At 37.4% G+C, this 16,553-nt stretch overlaps 1 protein-coding gene across 3 annotated transcripts in view; it reads left to right on the top strand.

Moving 5' to 3' along the window:
* Window positions 1-14,923, top strand: part of LOC145680852 (aldehyde dehydrogenase family 16 member A1-like) — a 78,920-nt gene extending 63,997 nt beyond the window's left edge. For all 3 annotated transcript variants that reach the window (XM_081751978.1, XM_081751980.1, XM_081751979.1), the window contains one exon: window positions 14,042-14,923. In XM_081751978.1, the coding sequence (XP_081608104.1) occupies window positions 14,042-14,780 (739 nt within the window). In that variant the 3' untranslated portion in view covers window positions 14,781-14,923. The remainder of the gene's footprint in view (window positions 1-14,041) is intronic.
* The last annotated feature ends 1,630 nt before the right edge of the window (window positions 14,924-16,553 follow it).

The raw sequence follows: 16,553 nt of genomic DNA, 5'->3' as shown, positions 1-16,553 counted from the left end.
TTCCCATGTTATTTAAATGGGCTTTTTTAAAAATATATGTTTTAGGTAATTGGAATGGAATTGTTTTAGGTAATATTCAGTATGCATGTAGGTTTTTGATAGTAGTGTTATATAAGTAAATCATCAAAAATAACAATATCCAACTTTAGTAGGTTTTCGGGGAACTGAAAAATTTTCCCCATGCTAAAAGTTTCAATACGAACTAGCTGAACCTACACTGTCTACTCAGCGCATCATTCTGATATGACAGTTTTTCTCCATCCCATTTCCTCACTATATCTGTCCATATCCCTTAATACACACAAGTAAAGGACAAGACGACTACAAAGGAAGAAAAAAAACTAGCTTTTAATATATAGATGTTGGGTTGAGCTTGTGGCAAACTTGGAGAAATAATAGATAATGTCAAATGGAGTTGTTTCCCTATTTCCATATCCGACCAAGTACACCTCATTGCGGCTCTTGAGCTCTTTGAACTTTCCAACATGCAATCAGGGCACGAGTTTTCCGCACTAAGAATTTGAAAATTTCGCGTTTCGTTTTTCATATTTCGCGTTTTGTCGCATTTTCCAAATACGGTTTCGCCTTTTGTTGCTCTTGTGAAAAAGAATTCCCCGACATTTTTACAATAATTCCTTTTTATTCATAGATCACTATAAACATAAACTATTAATTACCTAAAAACAAAATACACTGAATATTTCACTTGACAATATCAATATTATTGATAGAAACTTATATTTTCTTCAAATCAAACTGAGGAAAATGAGAAACTAAAGTTACTATGAGTAGGAAAGTTTTGCTCTCTTCTAAAAACATAAGCACAAGTTACATTTAAGCATTAAACATAAGCATGTAACATGTTTCCACATTTTTCTCCTTCATTGTTGTACGTTGGTCCCTTATCATTAGTCCGTACTTGAAAAAAAATCTCTCACAATTGGCATTGCTTGTTGGAAACCACACATGTAAGTGCACAACAAACTTCAAACAATCACCACTTTGGAACTCCCCATCCAACTGTGATGGTGTTAGATAACGGGCAGCATGTTCTCTATAGTCGTGTCCTAATCACCCAAAATGCACAGTTCATGCCACGTTCTACCGTTCCGCCAGCGAAAAACTAGTGTTTTTAAAGTAATGAAAACATATTTTAAAAATTTCGCGTTACATCGCGTATTCTTAGAAATTTTCGCGCAAAGCTGTCAATTTCGCGTTTTATCGCGCAACGGAAACCAATGAAAATGCATATAGAATATCATAAAACGTCAAGAAACTGAAAATTACTTAATTCTGACGCATTTCGCGTTATCGCGCATTGCGAAAAACTTGTGCCTCTAGCAATAGGTTTTGCCCATTCAGGTTTAAGCAAAGCACCTGCAATGTCCGTCAACCGCCATACGTATCTCCTGTGCAGGTTGTCTAATGCCGGGATATGAACTTTAGCATCGTCCAAGCGAAATGTTAATCATATGGGCTCAAAACAACCCATAAAATGTTGAATAGAAAAATAACGGCACGTTTTTTTTTTTTATTTATTTATTTTAATTTTAAATGAGGACTGGCAGATCTACACAAATTTGGAAATAGATCAATGAAGATAGCACGTTTCTAGAGTTTGTGGTTTCCGAAATCTCATTGTCAAAAGGAATTGGTCACAAACATATAAACTAGCATTTTAATATATAGATTGGAATAGAAACTCAAAACTTGACGTGCTCGTAGATTTTTGAAACTAACAAACAAGAAAATCGTCAAAAATAAAAAATATGTTTTTAGGAAGTTCTATAGGTTTTTTTAAAAATCTGCCCAAGATATCTTAAATGGAACTACTCCCACCCATTAAATGTTTAGGTACTTCCGATATCAGCAGCACCTTGTAATTTTGTAAGGTTTTAGGGTTTGCAGTGTAACCAACAGGAAAAGTTCGAAATATTAGGTTTTTGGTATATAAGGGATGGTGAGGGGGATATATATATATATATATATATATATATATATATATATATATATATATATATATATATATAGGGTGTTCGGTAATTGCTATTAGAGCGTTTGGTGCTTGAAACTAGACACCAAAAATACAAAAAGTCAGTGAGCACAAACCTCAAAGTGGCGTTCTTTCGGATTTATGAGCGTCAGAAATTGTGCGACACTGAACTTTGCCCTGAAGAGCCTTAGCACAAAGACGAATGGCCGTGCACGTGCAGTGTGGAATTTAACACATGAAGTCATAGAGATAGTGTTAAAAATAGCAAAATCAAAAGTAAAACAATTGCGCAAGTAATTCGCAAAGAAAGTAAGGGATTGCCTGTTATCTTTTCCAATAAAGATAGATTAAAATCAGCATGAAATAAGAATATGTAATATTAAATTGTAGTTCGCCTGTGCCGTGTTGATGTCAAACAGAATAAGATATTGAGAATTGTGGGTTTGTTGTGAGTGATTGCATAAGCACCAGTGACTAAGTAGTATAATACTTTCTTTTAGCACTAATAATTCCATGCAACTTAGCACTGCATAACTTGAATAGAATATGACTGATAACAAGCAAATTATTATCGGAAATTCTGCTGTTTGCAGTATTACAGTATGTCCTGTATACTAATTCATAGCTTTTCGCCGCCACCTGAAGCACTTAAATACAACGTAGTAGCAGTCTCTTGTAAAGCGATTTATGCTATCTGCATGAACATAAACTTCATTGAGTGCTTCGAAAATAATTAAATACTTTGCGTAACAAGCAACAAGGGCACCATATTCGCACCACAAAGACAAGCTTTCTCACATGGCTTTCCGACTAACGTGCGTTAAGTTCACGCTGCTAGTAGCACCTACGCGTAACATGACATATACCTATCAGTACAATGTTCCCTGCATCAAAGCAGTTTATTATATTATTTGTATATCGAGGCCAGCTTACAATCTTTCATGTTTTGATCGTGCAGTTCAGTGCAATAGCCGAATATAAGTTTGATGAAAATGGTAATAATTTATTGTGAAGCCCATCGTAATGGAAAGTGTGCTTGTCTACTTTACGCCGAACGCTATCCACATTATCGAGTGCCTTCACGTATCATCTTTCCCAGAATAGAAATGTCTGCTCAGGAACACCAGTACTTTTACCATTAACATAATTTACTGTGGTACTCCGAGTCATGTACGAACTCCGCAGTTTGAAGAAAACATGGTTCGGCACTTGGAAGAGGATCCTTCGGCGAGTACACGACGTGGGTGGAAGCAGCATAACAGTTGAGGAGGTTCTCCACCAAGAACAACTGCACCAAGATCCAACAGGTTCCAGGCCTTGGTCCACCCAATTTTGAGCCACGTGTAAACGTCTGTCAGAGATTCCTTCAGCGCTGTGAAGATGATGCTACGTGTCCCCAAATGATACTCTTCACTAACGAGGCAACCTTCTCAAGGGATGGCGAGTTCAACTGTCATAATAGTTTCGTGTGGGCAGAAGAAAGTCCGTATGCTGTTCGCGAGTGCGCATTTCAGGAACGATACATTAGGAACGTATGGGCAGGAATCATACATGAACGAGTAATTGGACCATATCTTCTCCCACACAGGGTTTGAAAAAGCCCAACCCACCTGGGCCCATATTGTTTTTTTCGGGTTTAATTGGTTTTTTTCGAAATATTTCAATGTCTTTGGAGTAAAAGTGTTAAAATGTGATTTTTATTTCAAGATTGTCACTGTCACAACTTGCAACAATTTTCTATTCACTGCTGTTTTGGAAAAGACCGCCATTTTGAAATCTTACATTGGATCGCCGAGAAAATCTATACAGCAAATTTAGCATATCTCGTGCTTCCACCGTCAAAATTTCAACTTAAAAAACTGAAAATTGCGCTTTGTAGCGTGGATACTTGCTCTTTTGAAAAAATTGCCGCCATTTTGAAATTTTACGTTGGTGTGCCGCCAAAATCTATACAGGAAATTTAGTGTGTCTCGTGCTTGTACTCCGAAAATTTTAACTTAAAAGACCGATAGTTGCACCCTGTAGTGTGTGTAGCAGAGGCAGACAAACGAGTTGAGTTGATTTTGTGTTTAACGTCCCTTTCAGCAGCGAGGCTATATGAGACGGGACCTACTGAATAACGTGTAATCCGAACCACATGAACTCCCGCCGGGAATCAAACCCGGGTCGCCCACGCCGAAGACGCGTACGCTGACCGCTTAGCCATGAAGGAGCTTGGCAGACAAACGAACAAAAGTAGATCAAGTAATCCAGAAGCCTGACTGACGTTCCCCAAATCTGAATACCAAAAGGGGTCTATTAATTTAAAACAAAGATACAATTCATGTTGTATAAAATAAATAAATATTTCAAAATGTCTTATATGAAATCAACATCTTCCAGCGTAAAATAAATGGCTTTACTATTGAAGTTCACTTCCGATAATTTGTGCGTTCAATTACGGGAATTTGTCGAGCACTTGTTGCAAGACGGTTCTTTCCTGAAAATTAATTTAAAACAATTAGCAAAGATATAATTCATATTTTATAAAGTAATTGTTCCAAAATGCCTTAAATGAAATTAAACATCTTCCAGCGTGAAATAAATAGTTTTATTGTTGAAGTATTCATTTCCGATGCTTCTGCGTTCAATTGCGGGAATTTCCCGAGCGCTTCTTTCACCAGGGAGATTTTTTTTTCGAAAATACAGGTTTCTTTACTGAACATCGAAACTTCCACTAGTACGGAAATTTGAATTCAGCACTTAAAATTGTAAGCGTTACATAGTCTTCGGAACTCCGAGCATTAAGCTTCTTAAATTTGTGAAGAATTTTTGCGCTATTGCTTGTGTTGACTCTACAGAATGCTTATTTGGAGAGTAGCAACAAATGACTGAACTAAACTGTTGTTGTTGGAAAACCAAATTTTACGAAGAATACTTGTGTTTTACATCAAACGTAAGAAATAATACTAATAGTTTTACTAATGTATTTATATATTTACTATTAGTACCTACACCTATGGCCAAAACCGTCAAACGTATGAGTGATAACGTCCCTCGGTGTCCGAGACCACGAGAACACTATTTGCGGAAAGTACTTTCTAAAGTACAAAACTGCATATTTTACTTCGAATAGGCTATAAGCATAATCCATACATTAATTTGTTCTATAACTATCTCAGGCTAAGCTTTTTATTTTTTTTTTTTAATTCATTCAGTGCATTCAGAACTTTATAAAGGTCTCATGTTGAATGTTGTTGTATACCTTAACGTGAAAGCACCTGATTGTTCCAAGGAAAGTCTAAAATCTGATAAAAATCACTTTCAATGTGATCACCTTAGTTATACCAATAATACACTAACAAAAAGCTCAAAAACCCAGGTGGGTTCAACCCGAAAAAAACACCGGGTTTTTTCGGGCTGAGCCCACTTGGGCAAACCCTGCTCCCACAACGTCTTACCGGTGCCAACTACCTAATTTTTTACAGGATATAGTGCCAAAGTTATTGGAAGAAATTCTTCTAGGAATCCGACAGCACATGTGGTTGTTTGCAGTGCGACGGTTCGCCTGCTCACTTTACGCGCGCTGTCCTACATCATTTAAATATTTCATTTGTATAACAATGTATTGGCCGTGGTGATTCAATAGCATGGCTGTTACGCTCATCCGACTTGGCACCCTTGGATTTTTTATTGTGGGATTAGATAAAGAAGTTGCTGTATTGAAGCACCGGTTGATTCGGAGCAAGATCTCGTGGCCTGCAGGCTCGATTGGATCATCTCAGTTCGTACACATAGATTCCATCTTGACCAGTGAAACGTACTGACCTAGTGACCAGTGTTTCTTATGATATGTTCAGTGTGTTTTGTACTGCAAATATATCCGATTTGTGCCTTTGTCACATTGACCAATCATGTCCAGCGCACGTAGTGGGTTGTGCGCAGGAAACGAGACGGAGAGGTTCTGTTCGATTCCCACGTTTGTTTCTCTTTCTAATGCAACTCGTCCTGCTGTGCATACTATTATGCTAGGTCACATCGTCGACATACTGTACAAGGTAACCACAAATGTTCTTGCCGTTCTAGAGCAGTCATAAACAAAGAGCAATATAGTGGACGGTACGTGCCTTTAGGTTTCGAAGTAATCTCCATCAACATCCAATACCTTTTGCCAACGTTCCTGCAGCTGCACAATACACTGGTGATAAAACTCGGTGGTCGTGGATGCAAACAAGTCCGTGAGTGTGCTCTACAGATCTCCCTCATTTGCGAAGGAACTCATACTGAGGTGGCTGTCTAGGGATGAAACAGGTGGTAATCTGTTGGTGCAAGGTCTGGTGAATATAATGCATAACAGAGTGTCTCCCAGCCAAGTTGCTGAAGAGTTCTTTCTACCACATATGGCTTGACATTGTCGTGCAGGAACAGCACACCCTTGCGATTCATCATTGCTGGCTCCTTCTAACACAATGCACATTGCACCTTTTCAACTGCTGAAAATAGAGGTCAGAAGTGATGATCTGTCCAGATGGAAGGGGCTTGTAATGTGTACACTTGCTACAATGCCACCATATAGAGAGCATAACCTTTCGTGAGTATAGAGGTGATTTTTTTTTCATTTGTTTTTGTGTCTAGTTTCAACTACTAAACACTGTAATAGGAATTACCGATCACCATATATATGAGTATAACGAATCTTGTTGACACGATAGCGTTCGGAATTTTGATCGTACCGAGATTATATGTGGCATGTGCATTTGCTTGGTAGAGTACAGTTTCATATGTTGGTCAGCTATATCCACTGTCTTGATTCAAAGTGACAGCCGTTTGAAAATATAAAAGATCTATAACTTCTTTGCTATTGATAGTAGAGAAAAAATTAAAGTGTGTTTTAATAAAAAGTTAAAATCGCACCAAATAACTCAGTGCGAGGCTGTAGGAATCTGGGGCAAAGCCCCCAGCTAACCAAAGACTAGTCACAAAATATAATCCAAATGATCGCAACAACTAACTCTCCCACCGGCACAATCTATTCGTCACTGTGTCCGTGGACGTTGTGTTATATACGAAACTTCCGGAAGCAACTGAAACTCCTAAAAATGAATAGATAGAAAGTCACACACTCTTTAAAGCCCATTTTGACCTAGGGTTTGGATAGGAGCCTGGTCCTCTTGATGTTGTTAAATTTACAAGGTTCCGAAGTCAAGAACACATTTCATTTTCTGTTCTTCAGTATTTAAAATCTATTGTTTAACTTTAGCAAACTAAAACAAAACAAAAAAGAAAGAGATTGAATGGAAGACCATGGTCTGCACACACAAGCGGCAGAATTGTCCACAAAACACAACAACACAGAACTTAATCGACTGCCCTGTGACCGATCATAAATAAGCCCCGAGCCCCTTCATGGCTAAGCGGTTACCGTGCGCACCTTTCCCGTAGGACCCTCACTGATGAAAGGGACGCTAAACTCAAAATCAAATCAAGTAATAAATAAGCCTCACACTGATTTTGGTAACATTCTAAGACATCTACGGTGCATCGGAACTGAACATCAATGTGCAGTACACAAGGATAGCGTACATACTATCAGGGTTTGCTCAAGTGGGCCCAGCCTGAAAAAACCCACTTTAAAACCTACCTGGGTTTTTGAGCTTTTTGTTAGTATATTATTGGTACAACTGAAGTGATCACATTGAAAGTGATTTTTATCAAATTTTGGACTTTCCTTGGGCGAATTAGACGCTTTCATGTTAAAGTATACAACAACATTCAATGTTAGACCTATATAAAATTCTGAATGCACTGAATGAATAAAAAAAGTTTACCTTAGCTTGAGATAATTATAGAAAAAAATTAATATATGGATTGTGTTTATAGCCTATTTCAAATAAAATATGAAATTTTATATTTTAGAAAATACCTTCCGTGAATAGTGTGCTCACCGACTCTCGACGCCGGAGGGCGTTATTCCTCGACGAGTTTAAGGCCATAGGTGTCTGTACCATCAGTAAATATGTAAATACATTAGTAAAACTATTAGTATTAATTCATACATTCGGTAGTAACACAAGTATTCTTCAGTAAAATTTGGTTTTCCAACAACAGTATAGTTCCGTCATTAGTTGCTACTTTTCAAATAAGCATTCTGTAGAATCAACACCAGCAATAGTGTAAAAATTCTTGTCAAAATTAAAATGAAATGAAATCCTTGAGTTTTACGTCGGAGACGGTGAAGATGAGAAATGAATGAAAATGGTGGAATGAAGAAAGTGGGAGGAAATGGGAGAACCCCGAGAAAACCCACTCACAAGGTGTTTTTGTCAAAATTAAGAAGCTTAATACTCGGAGTTCCGAAGACTATGTAACGCTACTATTTCAAGTGCTGAATTTAAATTTCCGTACTAGTGGAAGTGTCGATATACAGTAAAGAAAGCTGCATTTTCGGGGAAAGCCCGTCGTGAAAGAAGTGCTCGGGAAATTTCCGCAATTGAACCCCAAAGCATCGGAAATGAATACTTCAACAATAAAACTATTTATTTTAAGCTGGAAGTTATTTAAGTTCATTTTAGACATTTTGAAACATTTACTTTATAAAATATGAATTATCTCTGTGTTAATTGTGTTAAGTTTATTTTCGGGAAAAAACCGTCTTGCTAGTGCCAGGGAAATTTCCGTAATTGAACGCGCAAAATATCAGAAGTGAACTTCAACAATAAAACCATTTATTTTACGCTGGAAAATATTTGCCGTAAGACATTTTGAAACATTTATTTTATAATACATGACGATACTAAGGCTTCTGGGATGACTCGATCTACATTTGTTCGTTTGTCTGCCTGTACCACACACACATTACAGGGTACAGGGTGTCTATCGGTCATGAAAGTCACGAAAAAGTCACGAAATCAGAAAACGGTCATGAAAGTCAAGGAAAAGTCACGAAATTTAGCTTTTGGGTCACGATTTTTTAAAAATTGTACAAATATAAGTATAAACTGGAAACTGTTGTTCTATAAAAGGTCAAAATTTACCTTCAAAAATGTCTATGGTCGGCTTTAGAGGCTACCAAATCGCAAGCAAACCACGCGACTGAAAATTCGGCCAAATTCGTACCCAAGTTCGCTCTTCAAAATGTTACTAAATTTTATGGTTTGGGAAAGAAAAGGTAACGAAGAAGTAACGAAATTTCATTTTGGAATTTTAGTAGACACCCTGGGGTACAACTTTCGGTCGGTCTTTTAAGTTTCAGAGTACAAGCACGAGACACACTAAATTTCCTGTAAAGATTTTGGCGGCATACCAACGTAAAATTTCAAAATGGCGGCATTTTTTTAAATAGCGGGTATTCACGCTACAAAGCGCAATTTTTGGTCTTTTAAATAGAAATTTTCAGAGTAGAAGCACGAAATACACTAAATTAGCTGTATATATATTTTGGCGGCGATTCGGCGTAAAATTTCAAAATGGTGACCATTTTTCAACTAGCGGGTATCAACGTTAAAGAGTGCAATTTTCAGACTTTCAAGTTGAAATTTTGAGGGTCGAAGCAAGAGACATTCGAAATTTGCTGTATAGATTTTCTCGAGGATCCAATGTAAAATTTCAAAATGGCGGCCGTTTTTTTCAAAACAGTAGTGAGCAGAAAATTGTTGCAAATTGCAACAATGACAATCTTGAAATATAAATCAGATTTTAACACTTTTACTCCAAAGACATTGAAATATTTCGAAAAAATCCAATTAAACCCGAAAAACCCCATATGGGCCCAGGTGGGTTGGGTTTTTTTAAAAAAATACCTGGTTTTTTTCAAACCCTACATACTATACACGAAGTAACTCTTGTTCATACGAATCTCAGGTTGTTAACACAGAATAAATAACTTATAAACATTGCATCTGTAATAGCATTCTAGCTGTTACATATACTTTAGTTCACTAAATTCCTTCTGTTCACCTTGGCCCAAACGAAAGCACTTGTACACCCTATAGGCATCTTCCTAATTAGTCAGTACACCATATGTAGAGAAACGTGTAAACAAAACTTATACTAAATGCATGTATTACCAACTGTAGCACTTTTTACTTTTGCCACTGCTGCTCATTACCAACAGTATGTGTAATACAATCGAATTGTGCACTTATAAAGAAATAAATGAAATAATGAAACATTAAAATTCAAAATCTCAGGAAAAGTTTACAAAGTAGGTATTTATTATTATTATTTATTTTCTGATTATTAAATTACATTTTTCTCAGAATTTATTTCATGTTGTCTCGAATGTTAAAGTAGTGAAGGTGATTCTTTTGAACCGTAGAATGAGATTTCAGTATCTTTACCATCGCCGTAGATCGCCATCGCCACGGTAATAGACAGGGAGAAGCAGTTTTCTGCAATGGATTAAGCGTCCCAAGAATATATCCCATTTTCAACTACTACAAATTCCGCTGTCAAGATTAATCGTTACATTTGTAATACAAAAACATGTCAGTCTGAGTAACGCTAATACCCAACAGTACACAGTCAAGGTAATAGGTATCACTGCGTGCCTGTCTGATTCCAACAGCTGTCACTAATTTGCAGACAGTTTAAACTATTGTGATGTTTTAATTGCAACTTTAAAAAACTGGATTGTTTCAGTTTAATTATTTCAAAATAGGACAAGGTCTATGAGCATATTTAGAGTTGAGCATTAATATTTATTTGTGAATTTCTACAGTAATATCAGGTAACCAAGAAAATTCGTGCTGTTTTCGTCACTCGTTAAACACGGCCCACAAAAATCTTAAACACCCATTTTATTCTCCGAAGTAATCACCGCTGGCTTCAATGACATATTCCCAACGAGACACAAGCTTATAAATGCCCTTCAAAAAACTCTTTCTAGAGTCCAAAAATTGTGATAGAGCCTTTGTGACATTATTGTGTTTTCGGAACTGCTGTTACCACAGGTGATTATCTATGACCAGAAACAGGTAAAGTCCGATGGGGCGACGTCCGGGGAATAAAGTGGATGAGGCAGAACTTCCCAGTCCATTGTTTTGATCAAATTTTTAGTCGCTTTTGCTGTATGAGATTTGGCAAGATTGTGGAGAAGAAGAACCAGTGCTGGCTGCTTCTGGAGCAGTGCAGCTTAAATTCTTTGCAATTGTGACTGACACACAATCATAGTCATACGTCTTGCAAATAAATCAGAAAAATAAACACACTGCTGAACAAGACTGCACTTATTTAATATAAAAAAAAAACACATTTACACGTGACGTTTCGATCTTGGCTAGAAGATCGAAACGTCACGTGTAAATGTGTTTTTTATATTAAATAAGTGCAGTCTTGTTCAGCAGTGTGTTTATTTTTTTGCAATTGTGACAAGTAGGCATCAGCTGTTATAGTTTTTTCACTTTCTAGATATTCATAGTGGACTACGCACTGGTCCATTAAACACACAGCATTACCTTCTTTTGATAAATGTCCGGTTTAGCGGCCAATGAGACCGAACCAGAAATTGATCAATGATATTTCTCTTCCGGTTATACATGAATCGTTTTTCCTCACATATCAAGATTTGGCCCAGGAACAAGGCTTTATTTTGGGGCGACAAAACGGCAAGCAGATACGCAACGTTAGAACTTATTTTTCTCGGATAGAACATGGGAACTCTCTTGCTTAGATTCCATGTCATCCCAAGCTTATGAAGATATGATCAAATGGTTTCGTCAGATACTCCAAACCTATGTGCAAACTCCTGGCAGGCTTGATGAGGGTTCTGCTTGATTTCCTCATCCAGCTGGACTTTGTCGAGGCTTGATGAACGACCAACACGAGGGTTGCCTTCAAAGCTCTCGTCCCCGGAAGAAAAGCGACTGAACCACTTTTGAGTAGTTCGTCAACTCACTGACGTCTCCAAACGCGGGTTGTACTCATAAAGCAAAATAGGCCTCAAAATCCCCCTTTTCAACGACATGTTATTTCGAAGATTGCGCTTCCTACAACACCGATAGGGAAACGTGCGATGCACTGAAAAACTACTCAATAAGGTTCTGTACTACTCTATTCTACTTCAGGAATATAAGCATGACGTCGTCAGAATCAATTTGACCACACTAACGCGATAAAAGTAACTGTTCTCAAAACCGCACCAACTTTCTTAGTTACCTGATATACAGTATTGTGAAGATTGTAGTTTCAATTTAATTACAGAATTTGAAAATGGATAATGTGATACTGAACATACACGTGCTTTGCTTTTATATTAGAATAAGTAAAGAAATTAAATGAAATGAAATCTGTAAGTTTTACGTCCTACGGTTATGCCGGTTAGGCTACAGGAGACGATGATGATGAGAGATGAGTGAAATGGTGGAATGAAGAAAGTGGGAGGAAACGGGAGAACCCCGAGAAAACCCACGAGCCCGGCGTTTGTCCACCACAAAGTCCACACGGCGTGAGCTGTTATCGAACCAGGGACCCCAAGCACCGGAGGTGAACGCTCTACCACTGAGCCACCGCGCCCCCCAGAATAAGTAAAGAATTAGAGCTTTTAGTTAAGCACAATTTTGAACTATAGTGTACAGAGAAACGAAGGCCTGGGCGCAACAACTAGTTTTCATAGAGCAAAAACGGTAATGGAGAGCGAGAAGCTTATTTTTAAATCGATTCAACGTCCCAAAGATATTCCGTCACCTCCTTTAACCCTCTGTTTGAACCGAAAGTAGTAGAAAAATCGATTATTTCCAGTGGTGCTATTCAGCCGGTTCGCTAGAACCGATTGTTAAAATATTTCTAGTTCATAAATCCGTTTATTACACTCAGGCATAACAGTAAATTTTACCCAGTTATACCGAGAAATAGTACATTTTAGTTTAACTATCCTTGTTTTTAGAAGTTCTTACAACTACAGGGATAAACATATGGGGCCTTATGCAGAATCGTTTTGACGTATAATTAGCGTCATACTAAAGGCCTAACTACTACAGGAAACATATATTAATCGAACTCTTTAGTATGGCACTAATCACACGTCAGGACGACTCTGCATAAGGCCCATGATCTGTCAGAACAAGGTATAAGCGTTTATTTCTTAATCTCAAATGCTCAGACATCAAGAATGAGAACTGAATCACATGGGTGCAGTGGTGAGGGTTATTTATATTTGAAACGCATATATACCATACCATTGCTGGATTAACGTCTTCCCAATACTTTTTGAAAACCATCGTCGATAATTCGTTTCCAAGATATTCGCAATGCTACCTAATTTCGTTTTACTACCTTGTATTAGGATGCTGTGTAAGTCCCTATTTGTCACTTGTTTCCTAAGAGAGTGTATATAATATACATAACCGGTTGTTAACAAAATTAGAATAACATCACTGATTATTATCTTCATCTAAACCAGAAGTGGTAGAAATCTACTATCACTTTCGATTTCAGCATTAATTTTCATAGTGCAAGAACCGTTTTATAAAATCGATTCAGCGTTTCAAGAAAAAGTTCCATCTTGACTTTTGTTTTTCCCAGTTGAAACACGAAGCGTTGGAAATTTAGATTTTCCGCTTTCAAACACGGTAATTGAGAAGCAGTTTCTTGATTAAAACTCAATACCGTATAAAATATGTTCCATCCAAGACCTTATTTCTCAAGTAGTGCAGCCGGAAATTGTTGAAATCTACGAACACTGCCGGTTTGAGTATTAACCTTCATATGGCAAGAGATAGCAAGAAATGGATTTTTTGTGACTTTAGCGTTCCTAGAATAAGTTCCATCTCTGAACTTATCCCTGTATTACTGGAAGTTAGACAATTGCTACATCCGGTTTCAATGATAAGTTCGCATAGTTTTACAGTGTGACACGAAACTCATTTGCTTTTTACATAGTTATATTCGAAATGAATGTATGTTGAAATTAAATAAATGTATTTTTATTATCTAGTTAGATTTTCTAATATATACTAATAATACTATATACTATTATACTAATAATAATATACTAATAAGTCTAATATATTAATATTCTAATTACTAATATATACTGTAAGTAATATATATTTCTTATCTTCTGCTTTGCAGGAAGGATATTCGAAATGCTGTAGAGGCAGCTCAGAAAGCACAAGGAGGATGGGCAAAACGTAATGGACACAATCGAGCCCAAATCATGTTCTACTTGGCTGAAAACATCGATATTCGCCAGAATGAGTTTGTAGACTTACTGAAGAAGCTGCTGGGATATTCGGAATCCGACGCTCGAGAGGAAGTTTATTTGTCTGTTCAATGTCTCTTTTACTGGGCATCATGTTGCGATAAATTTGCTGGTAGGTCTGTAGATACTCAATGTTATGGATCTGTAATTTCATTAAGAGAACCACTTGGTGTAATAGGAATCGCCTGTCCTGATAATAACCCTTTGCTCAGTTTCATATCTCTGTTGGCACCAGCTGTAAGCCTCGGCAACTCAGTGGTGATGGTACCTAGCGAGAAATGTCCTATTCCTGCTCTTAGCCTGTATCAAGTATTTGATACTTCAGACATTCCACCTGGAGTAGTGAACATTGTAACTGGCTCTCGAGACCACCTTACCGCTACGCTAGCTCAACATCAGGATGTTCAAGCGATGTGGTATTTCGGAAGTGTAGAAGGATCAGTATACGTGGAAACGATGTCTGCCCATAATTTGAAACATACCTGGGTTAACTACAATAAAGATAGGGATTGGAAAAAAAGGGATAAAGTTGTTAGACAAGAAGTAATGTTCCATTGTACAAAGTTTAAGACCATTTGGTTAACAATGGGGGAAATATTTGCCAATTAAATGCCAAAGATGTAGATTTTTTTAAAAAAATATTATTGTTGTTTGTTTTTATTAAAGAGATGTTTATGAGAAATTATTTTTGATAAACTTTGTTAGATACACAAGTTTCATCCTGTAAAATAAAAGAACTCTTATATTCAATATTGTCTATTTGTACTTGTTTTTGTCATATGTGTAAGTTGAAAGTTCTGTATATTACGTATAATATACACACGGCGCGCTCGATAGTTCAGCACCTATGGGGCCAGCAAAATGTTGAACTATGGAAATGTTCAACTACTGGATATATTCTTAAAAAAAAAAAAAAAAAAAAAAAAATGTGGGGACGGTTTGATTGAGTGTAAATACGTAATAAAACGGCATTACTGTGTGTACTGTACTTAAAAACGCATTTACTGGTAAAAAATTTAAGTCAAATTTAGAATCACATTTTTCTATCAAAATCATATATACCCTCCATTCCAAAAGAAACCGAACGTTTTAAAAAAACAAAAAAGCAATGTACATTTTGGAACAAATCATTTTTATTAATCAATGTATTCCCCTTCTGCATCGATACACATATTTGCACGCTCCAACAAGTTGTCAAACGACTTCTCCATGTCCTTTATTGGAATGGTCTTTAGGACGGCGGTCGTCGCCTTCTCAATGGCATCAATCGATGCGTGCCACTTTCCTTTCATCGCCAAATGCAGTTTCGGGAACAGATAGAAATCGCACGGAGCGAGATCTGGTGAATAGAGCGGATGATGCAACCGAATAATGTGATTTTTGACCAAAAATTCAGTTACAAGTCGCGAACGATGTGATGGTGCATTATCGTCCAAAAGAGTCCAACTGCCGATTTCGCGATATTCGGGCCGAATACGACGAATTCTTGCCAGCAAACGCTTCATGACGCCCAAGTAAAACTCTCCAGTGACTGTCTGGCCGGGCTGAACAAATTCTTTGTGGATAATTCCTTTTGAATCGTAAAAACAAATTAACATCACCTTAACTTTTGACTTCACCAAGCGACTTTTTTTGGGTGTTCCTTCATCCGGCGCTCTCCATTCAGCACTTTGCCGCTTTGTTTCGGGCTCATATTCAAAACACCACGTCTCGTCACCAGTTACAATCGATTTCAAGAAGTTTCGATCCTGCCGAGCACTTTTAACGATGTCTTTGCAATGCGCAATTCGATCAACTTTTTGGTCTTCGGTGAGTTTGTGTGGTACAAACCGCGAATTAACCTTCTTAAGGCCCAAAACTTCGGTCAAAATGCGGTATGCGGTTGTTTGAGGAATGCCTAATTCCATTTCAATAACTTTCACCGACGATTTTTTGTTATGTTTCATGAATTCACGCACTTTTTCGATGTTTTCTTCCGATAATCCGGTTCTGGGACGGCCTGATCTTTCGTCATCATCCAGCGTCTCTCTACCCGATTTGAATCGCCTGAACCACTCGTAAACTTGCGTACGGGATAAACACTCATCACCATATGCAGTTTGTAGCATTTGGTGCGTTTCACTAAAAGTTTTACCCAGTTTAACACAAAACTCAATTGCAGCTCGTTGTTTGAAACTCATTTTTTGACCGATTTACACAACACGCTGACAGTTGAAACGCAATAACTTTGTTGCCGTGCATCCAAATGTCATGACATTTATACCAGTTGTCAATGAGGGACTACGCCATCTACCGGTAAAATATTACAACAGATGGCACTAGTGGTACTATTTGTTTTCAAAAGTTCGGTTTCTTTTGGAATGGAGGGTGTACAGTACAGTT

Source organism: Thermobia domestica, chromosome 3 (assembly GCF_964235325.1).
Source record: "Thermobia domestica chromosome 3, izTheDome1.hap1.1, whole genome shotgun sequence".
Taxonomy (NCBI): Eukaryota; Metazoa; Arthropoda; class Insecta; order Zygentoma; family Lepismatidae; genus Thermobia; species Thermobia domestica.
The sequence above is the reverse complement of the archived record's forward strand: the minus strand, read 5'-3'. Positions and strand labels throughout refer to the sequence as shown.